Source organism: Trematomus bernacchii, unplaced genomic scaffold (assembly GCF_902827165.1).
Source record: "Trematomus bernacchii unplaced genomic scaffold, fTreBer1.1, whole genome shotgun sequence".
Lineage (NCBI taxonomy): Eukaryota > Metazoa > Chordata > Actinopteri > Perciformes > Nototheniidae > Trematomus > Trematomus bernacchii.
The window spans coordinates 13492227-13508516 of NW_022987547.1; the positions used below are offsets into that span (position 1 = coordinate 13492227).

The 16290-nt window shown below is 43.7% G+C and overlaps 1 protein-coding gene across 1 annotated transcript in view; it reads right to left on the reverse strand.

The window, feature by feature from the left end:
* The window catches only part of LOC117476303 (netrin-G2), a 78718-nt gene that overhangs the window by 24926 nt on the left and 37502 nt on the right, over window positions 1–16290 (reverse strand). The window contains exons 4-5 of the mRNA XM_034122713.1: window positions 3024–3196; window positions 1201–1230 (exon numbers count right to left, since the gene is read on the reverse strand). Of these exons, the coding sequence (XP_033978604.1) occupies window positions 1201–1230; window positions 3024–3196 (203 nt within the window). The remainder of the gene's footprint in view (window positions 1–1200; window positions 1231–3023; window positions 3197–16290) is intronic.

Below are 16290 nucleotides of genomic sequence, written 5' to 3' on the forward strand. Positions count from 1 at the left end.
GAGCAGCAATGTCTTGTATGACGTTGAACATAGGTAAAAAGGTTCATATCAGTATTTTGTGTCTATCTACTGACATGTCTCCATGCTTTAATGTTCAAAAAGCTCTTTATTTTTCTCATACTGCCTGTGCTGCAGCACCTCTTTTCACCCTCTGTCTGAAACCAGAGCCCAGTCTGCTCTGATTGGTTAGCTGGCTGGCTCTGTTGTGGGATAAGTCAACCGCTTAGAGATGTCCCGCCTCTTAGCCTATCAAGTACAATGTGTTGGAGCGCTAGCCAATAGAAGAGCGAGTGTTCCATAGTGATGTCACTCTGTTACTTTAGTAAACAAAGGAGCCCAAGGCGTTTCAGGCAGGGGGGGGAGTGTGTGGGAGAGATTTTTGCAGACCTTTGCAGATCATTTACATGCACGAAAACCTCTATACAGGAAAGGAAAAACCTCCAAAAACATAATAAGGCCTATTTAACAGACAGAAACTGGTCCACTCAACATATTTTAAGCCCACTACCAAGCATCTTTCTTCTCTTTTATAACCCATACCCATTGTTTTGTATCTAACTCAGAGAGGAGACCTTTTCAAAACTTCTGCAGTGCAGTCCAATTGCTGAGTCCATCCATGCATCAGCCTCTTACTGTCCGGCCATGTGGAGAACAGCCCCGTGCTGTCAGGGTTGATGTTGCCACTTTGCCGATCGTTTCTGTCTAACAGCTCGGAGGCTGAGAGCCTCTCCACAGAGAGAATCCCTAATCAAATTCCCTTTTATTCCTGCCTCCCCGAGCTCCTCACCCAGAATCACACTGCATTACAACTCACTAACATATGCCCACATCCTCCTTCTCCACCATTTCTCTCCCTGTCTCGCTTCCTTCAATCCCTCCGCAGCACTGTCTTTTAGTCTAAATAAGAAAGAGCAGAGCTGTGGAAGAGTTCCTCCTGCAGGTTGGTGTGATGTGCTGTGATGAAAGGACATGGCGACAGAGAGGCCTATTAATAATGAAGCAGAGAGGAGACGCAGGGAGAGAGAAGGGACTGACGAGAGCCAGCTGAACATCACAGGGGAGAGCGAGGGTTTAGCAGACGTACAGAGAGCAGGGTTAAAAATGACATTTCAAATGCAACAAAAAGGGGGAGAGACAATACAGGAAGCAACAGAGAGTGGAAGACCACCCCCTCTTATTTTGCTTTGCATTATTACTTACTAGAACCGGAGGGGGAACCAGCAATTGTACCTGAAAGAGAATAAGAAAAAGGGAGAGGAGATGAGAACTTGTTTATTTATGCATTCAATTTGCCTAAAGACTTGACTCTGCCTCATTCATCAGACTCAGGAGGCGGGGAGGGCTTAAGAGCCGCTCTGCTAAATAAGGGTTGTTGTAGTCGACCTCTTGCTGTCTTCAAGTAATTACTGGGTGTCCACCGCCTGCTCCTTTAGTCCCCGATTTAACCTTTTATTCTTCTAGAAAATCAGAGGCCCCTCATCATATATGTATGTTTTAAGAGAGCGCTGCCACTTTGCTTCAATTGAGTCCAAACCTTGTGCCTTTTTTGCATGTTTTTCCGAGATTGTATTTATAGTTAGCCTAGCTTGGCATGCATAATGCACTCTGTAGAGACCAAACTGTTTCGTGAGAATTCTTTGTAGCATTTCAACAGAGCAAGCTGCAAATATTTGAATTTTTTAATTCTGCTAATGGGATTCAGTGGTTTGAAAGCACGGTGATGAAGCTCTGAAGGCTTGTGTCGGTATAGAACTGGGTTAGAAATAATTTTAAAAAGCTGACAATAGAGCCATTCTCTGCAGTGTGTGTAGAGGTACAGGTGTGTCTGACTGGGTTTCTTTCTGCGCATGTGAATGTGTCTATGTTGGTTTGAAGGGAGAAAACTAGGGAGGGGCTGCCCTAGATTATTATTTTATCATAGCTTTCTACTGTAGCTGGCTCCACTCTCAGAGAGGATTTCCCCCCACGCACTCTGCACTGTTACAGCGCTCTGATCTGCTCTCTGCAGCGAGGTGACGACAACTCGCCCAACTCAGTCCCTCCGTCATCTTCTCTCAACTGTGTTCCTTTGAACTCGTTCCTTTCATTCTGCTTCTCATTCAGGATCTCACAGTGATTATAAACCTATACGCCCATCAAGCAAGGAAAATGCAGAAAACTGCATGTGCATTAGATTTGAAAAAATATGTCATCATGAATTCTGATTAAAAACAATCAAATGAATTGTGTTAATGCTTCAGGAGAAGCTGGGATTGTTACAAGAGCAAAATGGTATAGAATAAATAAATAAAATAATAAAATATAACTAAATAAGTACTATTGTCCCTGTCAGGATAAAGTCTCTATTTTGCAGACTTCATCTTGTCACTAAATACTTATTGTATGTGTTAAATGACATCAGATACCAGGATACAAAGCATTAGCTTACATGATCAAAAAGACTAGAAAAAGATTGTAAAAATCTAGCCTCGCTGTGCACAACGGTGACAAAATCTTCCTACTAAAACATTTTGAGCAAAAAAATTATTACAATAGGTTTATCTGATTTATTTCACCTATACAAAAAAAAGTGTAAAGGTGACAATTAGCCTTTTTATACGGGGTGATGTGCTGGACTTCTTCCAGGGATATATTAGATATAATATCTTAATTATTTAGCAAGGACTTTATTGTCTTTAAAGCACCAGGCTAGCTGTTTCCCTCCAGTCTTTGTGTTGAACTAAGCTAATCAGCTGCTAGCTTTACATGTAGCTGTCCTTTACTGTACAAACCTTTCATTATTTTAAAGGCAGAACAAACTATCCTAAATGCAGCAGTGTCCAGGCCTTTATAGGAAACTTTCCCTGTCTGCAGTATAGCATTGCAACATATTTAAGAAGTGCAATTTAGATCAATCAATAGTCGTTTCCTGTAAAGCGGTAAAGCCAGCTGACATACATTTAGCTAGTCAGCACTATGTAACAGTCAGAATGATGAGTTGGATCACCACAGAATGAACGGATGAAGTTGTTTGAGGTACGTACAGGAGTTGGGGGTCCCGTTGGGGGTCGGCAGGTAGGACCCTGCCTTCCAGGACTTGGCTTTGAAGCCCTTCTTGCAGCGCTGGCAGTCCTGGCCCGTGGTGTTGTGTTCACACTGGCACTGGAGGTTCCCGTCCTGCAGCAGGCACTGGGAGGAGTGGAGGTTACACTTACACCTTTTAAAAGAGAGGAGAACACACAGATGGCAAAGGTGAGATGTGATGACATAAGGCAGAAAGTGGACCTGCAATCACACACTGATAAGTGTTAATGATGCTAGGTATTACGGGGTTTTCACAATAAGAGGAGAAAAAAGTGGTGCGTGTTAAAGGTCTGAGCAGAGACGGACAACAGATCTATTGTGGGTGAATTGCATTATGGTAATTATTGTAAAACAAGATTAAACAAGATTAGGAGCGTAGGATTAAGCTAAACACGGTTGCTCGTAATTTGTTGTTGACCAAGCAGTCACTGTAAATCACCATGTACAAGTGATGACATGGCCATTTCTACTGATCATATTTCCATTGTTGAGGTCTACTAGAATAGATTTACACTGTTCAATGTTCCAAACTCACATTGGTTTCTCAGACAGCATCTCTGTATAGTATGTGTATTCACTCTCTGTCCTAAACGGCTTGTTGGAGCTCCTGCCCCCCCCTCCCTATGAGCACAACAAGCCCACTGTGCTCTGATTGGTCAGCTCGCCCACTCTGTTCTGATGAGTCCACCACCGTTACAGCTGGACATCAGTACAATGGTGTTTGTTAGCAACCAGAAAATGACAACAGTAATGACAAACAGATGAGAATGCTGCGTGGGGTCTGGGTGCCGTGTTGGCGGGAAGTTGCGGGGCTCGCTGCTCCGCCCTTTGAGGCTCGAGGAGCGGACAGTGTGAGCTGGATTACTGGTGTTGTTTCCTGGTTGCTGCGTGGGGTCTGCGAGACAGCGAGACACCGCGGAACTCAGCCTGAGCACACACTCAGGTGTGTGCGGAGATCTGCGGAGCCGCGGCTGAGAAAAGATAAGGCTGAGTGAGTGTGTGTGTGTGTGAGGAGCCGTTATGTCACTATGAACGTTACGTCACTATGACCGTTACGACACTATGAACGTTACGTCACTATGAACGTTACGTCACTATGACCGTTACGTCACTATGAACGTTACGTCACTATGAACGTTATGTCACTGTGACCAGGAAGAAAAAAATGGAAAAAGACAAATCTCCAACAAGGCGTTCTGGGGCAGCAGAGACAGGTATTTTCTGTGTTAGAGTTTTACTCGCTACAGGGTGTACTTTGAGGGTTTGTGACTCTGCAGACCGTTTACATGCAGAAAAACCTTCATAACACACAAGGGGACGGGTAATAACCGGAAAAGCATGTCATGGGACCTTTAATATAAAGAGTAATATCTTTGGTTTTGTATGTGTGGGTTGTGTTAAGGGTGTGTGCACCTTTGCATGCATTGTAAAATGTAACCCAGAAATTAGTTAAACACACTATTAATATGCAAAGGCATCAAGAGTATTGCAAAAAGGTGTACTTTTATATTAAAGAAAGGTCGTTTAAATGTTATTATGTTGATCTCATTTCAGTATTCTACCACAACACACTGGCAAATAACCCATTTCTATTTGTTGTTTGTTAGTGCCGTTTGTACAATCTGAGTTGATTTCCACAGCAGCTTTATTAACACCCTGAATAAAGCGTTAACAAGGAATCAAACTCTTCGACAAAATATGGATCAATATCAAAAGTCAAGGATCCTGATTCACTGAACATAGATTTGAAACCTTTAATTGCTTCATGAAATAGTTGAAAAAAACAATATATTTTTCCTAAAGCGGAATGCAAAGTACTGTAGGTCCAAGATTGTTGGTAATCTATTTACCCACTCTCTATCCCAGACCGCCCTTTTGGAGCAGATTGTTGTTTTCAATTACTGCCCGGAAATTCAAGTATCTTGAGTGTGTGTGCTCAAGTGTGCGTAAGTGCATAAACATATTGTGTATGTGTGCACGGTGCAACCTCGGAGGGCAGGGCCCAGCTGGCTGAAGGTTGAAGTTCTTCTTGAAAGGAAATGAGGATCTTAAGGACATTCGGCGGCTACGACTTTAAATTACAGCCTTTTCCAGATGAGCGACTGGACTCCAATCCAGTTTGTTCCACTGGAGTGAACAGCTATCCGTCTGCATCAAATATTCAAAGAATGGCCGCTGTATTCTGGCGAGATGACTACTTCAATCTTCCTTCCTCACAACTAATCAGCTTTTTCTCATCACTTTCTTTTTGGTGGTTGATGCTAGCAACCTCAACCCAACATTACTTTCCATACAGAATGACTTCAAGTTAGAAAGACACAGTAAGCCTCACAGGGGAAACAAATGGAGACAGTCGATCATGGGGAGTTGTGTCTCACATCAAGGGGCCGTCCTATAAATTACCCACGTTTCCCTCTGATCACCTGGACAAGCTGACAGAATGCGCCAGGGAGAATCCATTCTCCGACAAGGCCTTGTTTCCTGCATGCTTTCTGAAGGACACGAGCTGTCCACTTAGCGGGGAGGGAAATTGAACATCTCTTTTTCATAGAGAGAATAGAGACTGAAGCGAATGTGTGTGAAATGAGACAGGTGTGTGTGTGTGTGTGTGTGTGTGTGTGTGTGTGTGTGTGTGTGTGTGTGTGTGTGTGTGTGTGTGTGTGTGTGTGTGTGTGTGTGTGTGTGTGTGTGTGTGTGTGTGTGTGTGTGTGTGATGCATTTATCTGAGAGCGACGAAGCCAGACAACAGATCAGAGAAGCAGAGGCCTGGATTGAGTGACTGACAGCGCCGGAACATATCACTGCTTCTCATCTCCTGCGTCTGCGCTGATAAATCTCATCCGTCTCATCTGAAAAGTGGAAGCACACCTGAGTGCAGGATCTAGAAGATGTGGTTTAAAATCAATACTGAAGAATTGTGATTGTCTACGTGTGATGCCGTGCAGTTTTAGGTCTTGCAGGCTTAATTGCTAGAGCGGAAATGTGTGTCAATTATCCAGACAGGTGACATACTGGGGTAATAATTGGGGTAAAGCGTGCATTCATTTGTATCCATGAATATACCGTGATTAAATATGTAATTAAATGGTTATAAAAGGCCCTATTCTGTTTCATGTAGTAGGTTTTTGTGCATGTAAATGGTCTGCAAAGGCTAACATCCTTTTGTTCTCTCCTACACACTGACTTGCCCCCACCCACATCTCTGCCCCTCCCAACCCTACTTGAAACGCCTCCATTGGACTCCTTTGTTTACTTCAGGAACATAGTGACATCACTATGGAATCCAACACATTGTACCTGATAGGCTAAGGGGCGGGACATCTCTAAGCGGTTGACCAATCACAACAGAGCCGGCCAGCTAACCAATCAGAGCAGACTGGGCTCTGGTTTCAGACAGAGGGTGAAAAGAGGTGCTGCAGCACAGGCAGTATGAGACAAATAAAGAGCTTTTTCAACATTAAAACATGGAGACATTAGTAGAGACACTACACACTGATATGAAGCTGAAAATGCTGAAAATGAGCAGAATAGCTTCCCTTTAAAGCAAGCTGACGCTCTCAGGTTGAAACTTGGAGGACAATCCATCCCCTTGACCTGCTTTCTCTGACTCCTGTCACACAGTACAGCACCAGGAAGACCTAAAGTACTTCTTGCCTTGCACTCCTTCCGCATGAATGATGTGACACTCCGACTTCTCAAGTGCCATGTCTCTTAAGCTCCCTCTCTTTCGGATGACAGCTTGCACTGGGATTTCTCCCGATCCCCCTTCTTCGGTCCCTCCACACACAAATAATACATGGGCACAATCATATGTTAATGTGCAAGATGTCTGCCTTCACTGCAAAGTCTTCAAAGTGGGGAGTAGCAGCTCTGAGCTGAAGGAAGTTAAGACGGGACAGCTGGATCCATCATAACCCTGTCTATTTACTCAGAGAGCAAGAGGGAGGAAATGAGAGAAGGTGAGGGGAGGAAAAGACAAAGAAGGGCAAGAGCTGGGGAGAAAGAAAGAGAGAGAGAGGGAAGTAAGTGATTCAAATGTATTCCAGTCTACATTCGAAACCACACACACAAGGTGGTGTTTTAATTAGGTGGTGTAATTATGGGTCAATACTTCTGTTTATCCGTCTGTTGGGGACCCAGGAACAATAAGAGTATCGTTGGTCTCAGCAAATGGGCAAAAACCACACGTATTTACACTAAAGCGACAAAAGCTCTCTGCATTCATAAGAACTATGACTCTTGTTTGTTGGGAACAAAGCAGGAAGTCATGAACGTTATTATAGAGACACAAAGTGCAGGGAAGAAGGATGGGTCAACAAACTTTAATACTGCTGTTTGTTTCCAGTTTCCTATCGAGCATTATCACACAACATATAACAACATTTTTTTTTTTTTTAAACATCCCACCATGGGATCAATAATTGCTTCTGTATTCCGCTGTAAGGTATGTTGTCCTGTTGTTCAGGAATATTCATCAGTAATCAGAAAGTCATTTGATCCTTGTCACCTTTAGTCTATAAATTGAAGTGATTTTGGGGACTAATTATATCCCTGTATTCTTTTGTGTGTGGGAATACTAGTTTTAGGTTGTGCAAATAAACATGCATTCCTAATACTTTTTGATTTAAAGGACTGGTTTGACTGTTAGCTTGAAGTTAAAAACGTGAGGCGTTCAATCCTGGTTGGTTGGGTTGCAGCTTGTATTGCTGGTGAAAACACATGTGAATACTGAAATAAATCCAAGATAGACTTCTTAATACAAATAAGCAACGATATGTTGTGCTTACCAAGTCCTTAATGAATAATGTCAGCTGCTAAATGGCATCTTGTCGTTTTTTCTGTATGATTTTAAGTTACTATTTGTATGTCCCTTCAGGTTACCTTCCTCCAACCTAGTATTTCTCAACTTTTGCTTCAGTTTTGCATCCATATAGAATACAATCATATATCGCCAATTTGCACTAATATGTGTGTTCTTTAAGAAATATGATACTGGATTTTAGTAAGAGTTTTATTCAACATATATCTCTAAAGTTTCTAAAATGTTAAGACTTAATGTCACTGCAGAACTTCATCTTACTTCCTATCTCAGTTGCTCTTTTGCTCTTGTAAAACAATATTCATTTGTGGTATATAGTTAACATTTTAATGGTTGTGTTAAAGCAACACAAAGCACTTTAAAGTAAACGTCACAGAAACGGTGTGGTAAAATCAATGCCAACTTAAGACAGGATATGTGTACTTTCCAAATATTTGACCCGACCATGATTGATCATTATCAGAGTGTTTTTGTAACCTAAACCCACCCATGCAGGATGTGAATGCCTCTGTGGGGTCTACTAGAGTTTGTATCCCGATCACGTCCCTGGGACGATACAAGAAATCACACTTTGTTGAAAAAATATTGCATATGAACTTTATCCGTCCGGCAATTATGTATCCTCCAAAACATACAAGATACTGTAAAACCCTTTAGTAGGATGAAAACACAAATCTTTGTAGTAATGATTACTATATGTATTTCCTGCATATCTGCATGAACTCAATGATCTGTAATAATGATCTAATAGCCATGTAGTACACATCAGTTTCCAGCCTTTGTGTGTTTCTCTGTCCGTTCTCCTCTCAGTCTGTCTCTGTGAAGTCATGTCGGCCCTGTGTATTTAATGATGTGAGCGCTGCCTGTTTTAGACGGCAGAGACGCAGCAATTAGGGGAATAAATAATAAGAAAGATAAACAAACATCAAGGGGGAGTCATGTGGTGGCGGAGCCTGAGAAAGCAGCTGGAAGCAGCAGTTAATGGGGCTTTATCTGTCTCTTTACTGTATCTATTCCTCCATTCCTCTCCGGGGACGCAGCTATCACTCCTACTCCCTTATTTCCTTTCTACTCCTACTGTATTTTTCAACTTTTGCTCCCTAATTCAATTCGCTGTGACCGCTCGTTCCAGTCTTTTCCTTTTGCTCTTTGTTTTTTGATCTCACATTTGATCCTCCAACTCTTTTCGTCTGTTAGCCCTTTGAGCTCTTTTGCTTCTGCGCGTTGCACCATGCGATTCACACAAATGTGATGTGAAACCATCAGTGTACACACTTAGACAGGACATTACAGTGAGCCTGAAACCTATAGATTGTCACTCTAATATGAAATAAAACCGAGAAGGCCGGAAATGTACATATTTTAGATGTTAAAAACAAAAGATGTTGCATAAAAAATGACTTGAATGGTGAATATATTGATCTCTCTCTTTACTCTAGTCCACCTATTCTTGTATCTGCTGTATTTTTCCACTATTCTGCTGCGACCACTCGTTCCAGTCTTTCTTTTTTGATCTCACATTTGATCCTCCATCTCTTTCCGATTTTTACCCCTTTAGCTTTTGTTACTGCCCGTTGCACCAGAGCTCACTGAGGAGGGTTGTGTTTGAGAGGAGTTTGTGTGGAGAGAACAGAGGGGTGTAGGCTTATTTTGTCAGTCCAAAACTCTAATTGATTCAGGAAATCTCTATATTTCAGAAGCTGAAACAGTGTAAAAAATCACTTGAATGATAAATTGGTTAACAAAATATTGATCTCTATCGATAAGTCGACCTATCATTCTCAGAAAGAGAAAACTGTCACTACATCCCAGTTTCTTAAAGTTCAGTTATGTCTTTAAAGGTCTTGTTTTGTCAGTCCCAAACACAAAGTTAAATGATATAACACAGAGAATAGCAGGAAATCTCATTATTTTAATTGTTGTAAAGGATCAGATGTTATCTCTTCTCTGTAAGCTGTACTGTTCTCTAGGATAATACTTTAAGTGTGAATCTATACGCCTACTGCCTGAATCTGCTTTATGGTTTTCACTTTCTTTGGTTCATTTATTCTGTTTTTAATTCAGAAGGTGAACCTATATGTTCATGAAACAGTGTGTGTGAGCTTAACTGTATTTATTAAACTTTTTGTTCCGTCGTCTCAACCGTGAAGTGCAGCGCAAACGAAAAGTGAGGTTTGATTTATTTTCTGTCCTCCCGTTATGCAGAAAGTTGAAGACCTTAAAGTAACACGAGTAACAAGCTTATTAAGTGTTGTTATTACTGCTGTTACATGTAAGTGTTACATTACAAATGTAATCTGATTACTGTAATGCATTTCCCCCTAACACTGGGTGTAGGCGGTGCGGGGGGGGGGTGAGCAGTCGGTTCAGCAGGGAGCAGGGCAGCTGTGTCAAAGCTGACAGTCTGCCTGACCACGTGGTACAGCTGTGAAACTCAGAGGAGGAAGAGGAGGTGACGCATTGACGTGCTCTGACCTGCGATGACAGACCGCATCGATGCAGCTCTGACCCAGCAGGAGATCTCCCTCCTCTTCCTCTTCTTTTTCTTCTTCTTCTTCTTCTTCTTCTTCTTCTTCTTCTTCTTCTTCTTCTTCTTCTTCTTCTTCTTCTTCTTCTTCTTCTTCTTCTTCTTCTTCTTCTCTGTGTTCGATCAGCCGTCACTGAGAAGGCCCACTCTCTATTTGTAACAGCTCCCCATCCAGTGGCGTAACAAGGTTGTGATTGGCCCCGGTGCAAATATTGTTTTGGGGCCCCCCCCCCCATCGCCCCAAACATAAGCGCACGCTGATGCGCTCACACACACACGGACATACACAACCACTCAGAAGCGCCACATGTATAGGCTATCAACAACAGCCTGCCCTGGCCTCAGACCACCACAGCCTGACAACGGCACAGCGAACTAAGAAGAGGATTAAACCTGTTTCCTTGATGTTTGTCTCTGGGTAATGGGCCGGTAGGCCTACATAGACCGGTTGCTATAATATAGCTTTTGATCTTGGCGTCGGGGGTCTCAATAGCGCCATAGAGTCCCCTATCGGTTGGGGCCCTTGGGGGAACTGTTGGACCACTGCCGGGCACAGCCAAATCCAGCCTCTCCTCCTGGCTGGCTGGAGAAGAAGGTTGCACAGCCACTGCCACGGATACAGCTTCACTTGTGGAGCTAGATGGCAATGAAGGTGGTGAGGCAGGTAAGCTATCGTTAGCCTCCGGCTCCGGCTGCACGTCAACATTTTCTAACGTTAGCGCTCGATTTCGAGGACGATGTATGACAAAAAACTGTCTAATTTTGTCAGTTTAGCTGTTACATCTCCTTGTTCTCTCTTGTCCTTTCTCTTTTGAGCGCTGCTCTTGTGCTTTGGTTTGCTGTACATTATAAATGCAAGCTATTACATTTTTTATAATGCTACCGAACTTGCTGCTGCTAGCTACAGTACAGTACAGGTTGATTAAACGGTTCGCTCGTCACGCAAGGTATCACATGACATGAAAGGGAGCAAGGTCATTGGACAGACAAATTACAAATTAATGTAGGTTGCTTGGTTACTTTGAAGACTGCGTGAACCGGTCAATGCCATTGGGGCCCCAAAAAAAAAAGTTTTAAAAAGAATATTAAAAATATATATAAAAACCATTTAAAAAAAAAAATGTTGCATGGGCCCCTGGCCGGCTCTGGGCCCCGGTGCGTTGCACCGGCTGCACCGTCGATAGTTACGCCACTGTCCCCATCCCCTGACGCCACAAAATACACAACCGGCAGCTACACACACACACAACCTGATGGAGTAATAGTGGAGTGAGAGCCTAAGTGAACAGAAACAATGCAGAGCTTTACAGTAAGCTTTACACTTTGTGAAGTGCAATCAAAACTAGAGAATGCAATTCCTGAAGAAATTGCTAGTGGGAATGCTTTATGCTGAAAAGCTGACGCTAAACTGCTATGCTGAAATGTAATGTGTAAGAAGAAAGTGGAGAATTTAGATTGAAATGATACATGAACACTGGGGGCTTGAATGTGTGATGAGAGAAGAAAATAAAGTAAAAAGGCTTGGAAAAGCAGCAGAATATTTGAACTGCAAACTTTTGAACTAACTTGATGGCGAATGATCTGTCGCCATGCCAACGGCATTTGATGACATCCCATAATACGCTTAGATGCGTTGATGGCTGCATGGTTACCAAACCTGTGAAGTTTTGGGCCGTTTGGAGCATTTTCACTGAAGTAATGAGAAAACCGTGTTTCATGGCGAGCATTGTGTTGCCATGGCAACGGCATTTGAAGAAATCTCAAAACTGTCCCGTAGATGTCTTCACGGCTGGACTGTTAGCACACATGTGAAGTTTGAGCACATTTTTTCATAGGAGTTAATGTATAGCTTAATGTAAAGCTAGTTTCCATGGAAACGGGATATGATGACACCCCATAATTGACGTAGAGCTGTTGAGGGCAGGACCATTAACCATTATCTGAAGTCTGCTGCTCTGAGCATGTCAGTTGGAGTTATGACATCATCGAGTTCCATGACACAGGTGTTTATATTTGAGCTAATGACGTGTCCAGAGATCAAAGGTTTCCATGGTGATCAGTGAGAGGAGAGCATTTTCATTACATTACATGTTACTTGTTAGACGCTTTTATCCAAAGCGACTTACATACTCAATACTGTGGGCAATTCCCACAGGAGCAATTTGGGGTGAAGTGTCTTGCCCAGGGACACACCGACATGCTGACTGCTGTGGGGTTTGAACCTGTGACCATCTGATCCCCAGACCAAGGCTCTATCCACTGCGCCACACGCCTCTGACCTTCATTGTTCTGAATGAGAGATAAACCTGTTACATGTGAACGTTTTGTTGAAGAACCGTAACAGATATCGGTGAAATTTCAAAGCGTGAAGCATGTCAAGGAACTTGAGCATCTGAAGTGTACTTTTTGTGTACTTTCGGGTTAATAATGTGGCCTTTTTGGCAGATTAACTAAAGGTGTGCGACTGCTGTGGTGGGGATCGATGAGGCTGAACTTACAATGGGCTGAAGATCGGAAGGTTGTGAGTTCAAATCCCGCCAGGAACACCACCACTAGTCTGCCCTTGAGTAAGGCACTTAGCCCTTAGTTACTCCAGGGTGAATGTCCCTGTAATTGTAAGTCGCTTTGGATAAAAGCTTCAGCTAAATTAAATGTAATGTAAAAGAGGCATTTTGTTTAATTATTTTTGCTTAATTTTTTATTATTTTTCAAGCTACGAGATGTTTTCCTACGTTTCTCATGAAAAATTATGTCTCAGGAATGTAGGGTTTGGGAATTATGGCAGGTTTAAAAGAAAATATGAAGGCACAATTAAATCTGTCCTCCACTCTAGCTGTGACATCACGCACTCTAAAATCTGAAGAAAGCCTCTTTACCAAGGTCTGAACAATGTTTAATATCTCTAAAAGCATGATTTAGATTTAAAAGTTGTGTTACACGAATAATGTCAGACAGGTGTGCAACATTTCAAAGTTGGAATGAGGTTTCTGAGTGAAAGTATGAAGGAGCAGTTAGCAGTTGAAGTTGCATGAAGATTGTTCAAGTCTGAAGAGTTTCTCCATTGACTTCCATGTTAAAAATGTGATGAATTATGGGATGTATCTCTGGAATTATGAAAGTTATGAATAAGAAAAGTAATAGCCATCGATTCCTGACCGAGCTGAACGTTTTGATGTTTGAATGGAGTTTCTGCGATGTGGAATGTGGGAGAAGAAGAGGTGCAAAATAACCCGGCGGAATAATAAAGAATTTCGTGCGTAGCATAACAGATAGTTGGAATGCTGTATCAGCATTCCCACTAAATGATGTTTGTTCCACCGAGGACTTCATTTCACTTAGTTCTGTGGGTGACACTTTTGTATCTAAAGATTGAGATCCTCCCTCTTCTAATAAATGTGTTTTTGCTTATTCTTACTTCTCTTGGATGTTTGACCTTCACTGTGCAGGATGATGTATGTGCACAGTTTTACACCAGAAGGCTTTTCACACATTAATCTGCTGAAGGGGGGAATGTATCTGTCCTCGCCTTGAATCTGAATTTAAGATGTGGACATACAAGCGGGATTTTGTGACATCACACCTAGTTTGACAGCAAGTTGTGGTCAAGTATTTGATCGGTAAAACAAATAGTAGGAAATTGGCCATCACAGTTTCTCAGAGCCCAAGCTGAGTATTTAAATGTCTTCCTTTGTCAGTAGAAACCCCAAATCATATTGACTTTAATATGATATAAAAACAGAAAGGTCTGGTACAGAAAAGCTTTATATTTTAGAAGGTGAAAATCAATTGAATGATGATTTTTTTAAATATTTATCTTTGTATGCCTTAGTTGACTTATATTGCAGCTAGATGAATCATTTTATTTATAAAATGTCAGAAAGTAGTGAAACATATCCATCCCAGTTTCTAAAAGTCTGAGGTGTTGACCCTAAATGTCTCGTTTTCTCAGTCCTAAACCCAAAGCAATTCAGTTTAATATGATATAAAACGGGGGGTTACGTATTGTAACCCTAGTTATATAAACACAGGCGGAGCCCTCTACTGGACTCTATGGGTACTACTCTCTATCATGCTGTGCATGCTTTCACCTACTGAATTTACGTAAACGTAGCCGGCCAATCGGGGCGAGCCTACCTGAATGCGCGCGCAGGCCCACAGTATATAAGGCGGCTCCAGCCGCCGCCCCACTATCGTATACACTCTTCAGCGAGCGGACTAGGAAAGACAGGGCCTCCAGGTAGAGGGCTCCGCCTGTGTTTATATAACTAGGGTTACAATACGTAACCCCCCGTTATATCTCTCACAGGCTCCGCCCTCTACTGGACTCTATGGGTACAGTGGGCGGAGCCCCGATGTATAAACGCCCTGTCGTCCAACAACATCGACCCACCACACCGTCCCTGACCGGCTTTTGGCTAATATCCACTGCATCCCCACTTCCTCCCATCCGGTTGTAACCGTGGAGAAGTCGGGGCCGCAACTTGGATAAGGCACACTCACACACGCTTACCTCGTGTAGAGTGTGCATGGAAAAAAATTGTGCGGAGACTCCGTCTGGAGCCTACCGCGCACCATGTTCCCCAGGTCCTCAGGAGCATGGGAAAACATAAGTGCACCACATCCCCCACACTCACACACGCTCCGTGTAGAGTGGGCATGGACAATAGTGAGGAAGGCTCTCCCCGCCTGCCCATGGGCAGGCGGGGAGAGTCCTCCAGCCCTGTATGGGGCTGATTGTACACCATGTCTCCCGAGTCCCTCAGGAGCATGGGAAAACACAAGTGTTTTATGTCCAGGGGGGGGTCAGATACCTGCTGACCCACAGCCACCCCCCTCTCACCAGTCATGCGTTGCCTCGGCAAGCACCGACGACGAGAAGGAGCCAGACATGTCCAGGGGATAACATTTTATGAAGGGGCCTGGCGTAGACCAAGACGCCGCCGTGCATATATCTTCTACACTCACGCCGCTGAATAAGGCTGTTGACACAGCCACAGCCCGTGTAGAATGTGCACGGACTCCAGTGGGGAGGGCTCTCCCCGCCCGTCCATAGGCATGTGTAATGCACCTGCATAGCCATCCTGTTAGGCGCTTCTTTGAGAGGGCTTTTCCAGCCACACCATCCCCAAAGCACACAAACAGTTGTTCAGTGCGCCTAATGGCAGCCGTGCGCTCTACATAGCATGCTAGCGCACGCACTGGGCAGAGGAGGTGCAATTTAGCCTCCCTGGCCCCAATATGGGGTGGAAGATTAAAGCCACCTAACTGAATAGCCCTTGCTCTGAATGAACTTCTGATACTCTTAGGAGTAAAGGAGTGGTTCGGCCTGAGTGTCGCCCCGCTACGGTCACCCCGGATCAAAAGACAACTTGGGTGTACCGACAGAGCGGTCAGCTTGGACACTCTTTTAGCCGAAGTCAAGGCAAGTAGCAATGCTGTCTTCCATGACAGTGCTACTAGGGAGGAAAGCTCCAGAGGCTCAAATGGTTCTGTGACCAGAGCCTCGAGCACCAACGGCAGGTCCCACTGCGGGGCGGAGGCGTGCACTACCGGGCGCTGCCTCCTGACCCCCTGCAAAAACCGCGTCATAAGCGGCTGACTGAAGGCTGACCTGCCTCCAAATCCCTCATGGCAGGACGAAATGGCTGCTGCATACACCTTACAGTAATTGTGGAATGAGCCAGCCCCCTGTCCACCAGTATCTGTAAGTAGGTAAGAATAGAGCCCAGCGTGCACGACAGAGGCTCTAGACTCCTTCCTTCACACCATCGCCGGAATCCCGCCCACTTTGGCCTGTAACAAGCTGTGGTGGATTCTGCTCTTGCTGCTTGGATAGTCTGAATAACGTTATCAAACAGCCCCACCTGTCTCAGCCTGTCCC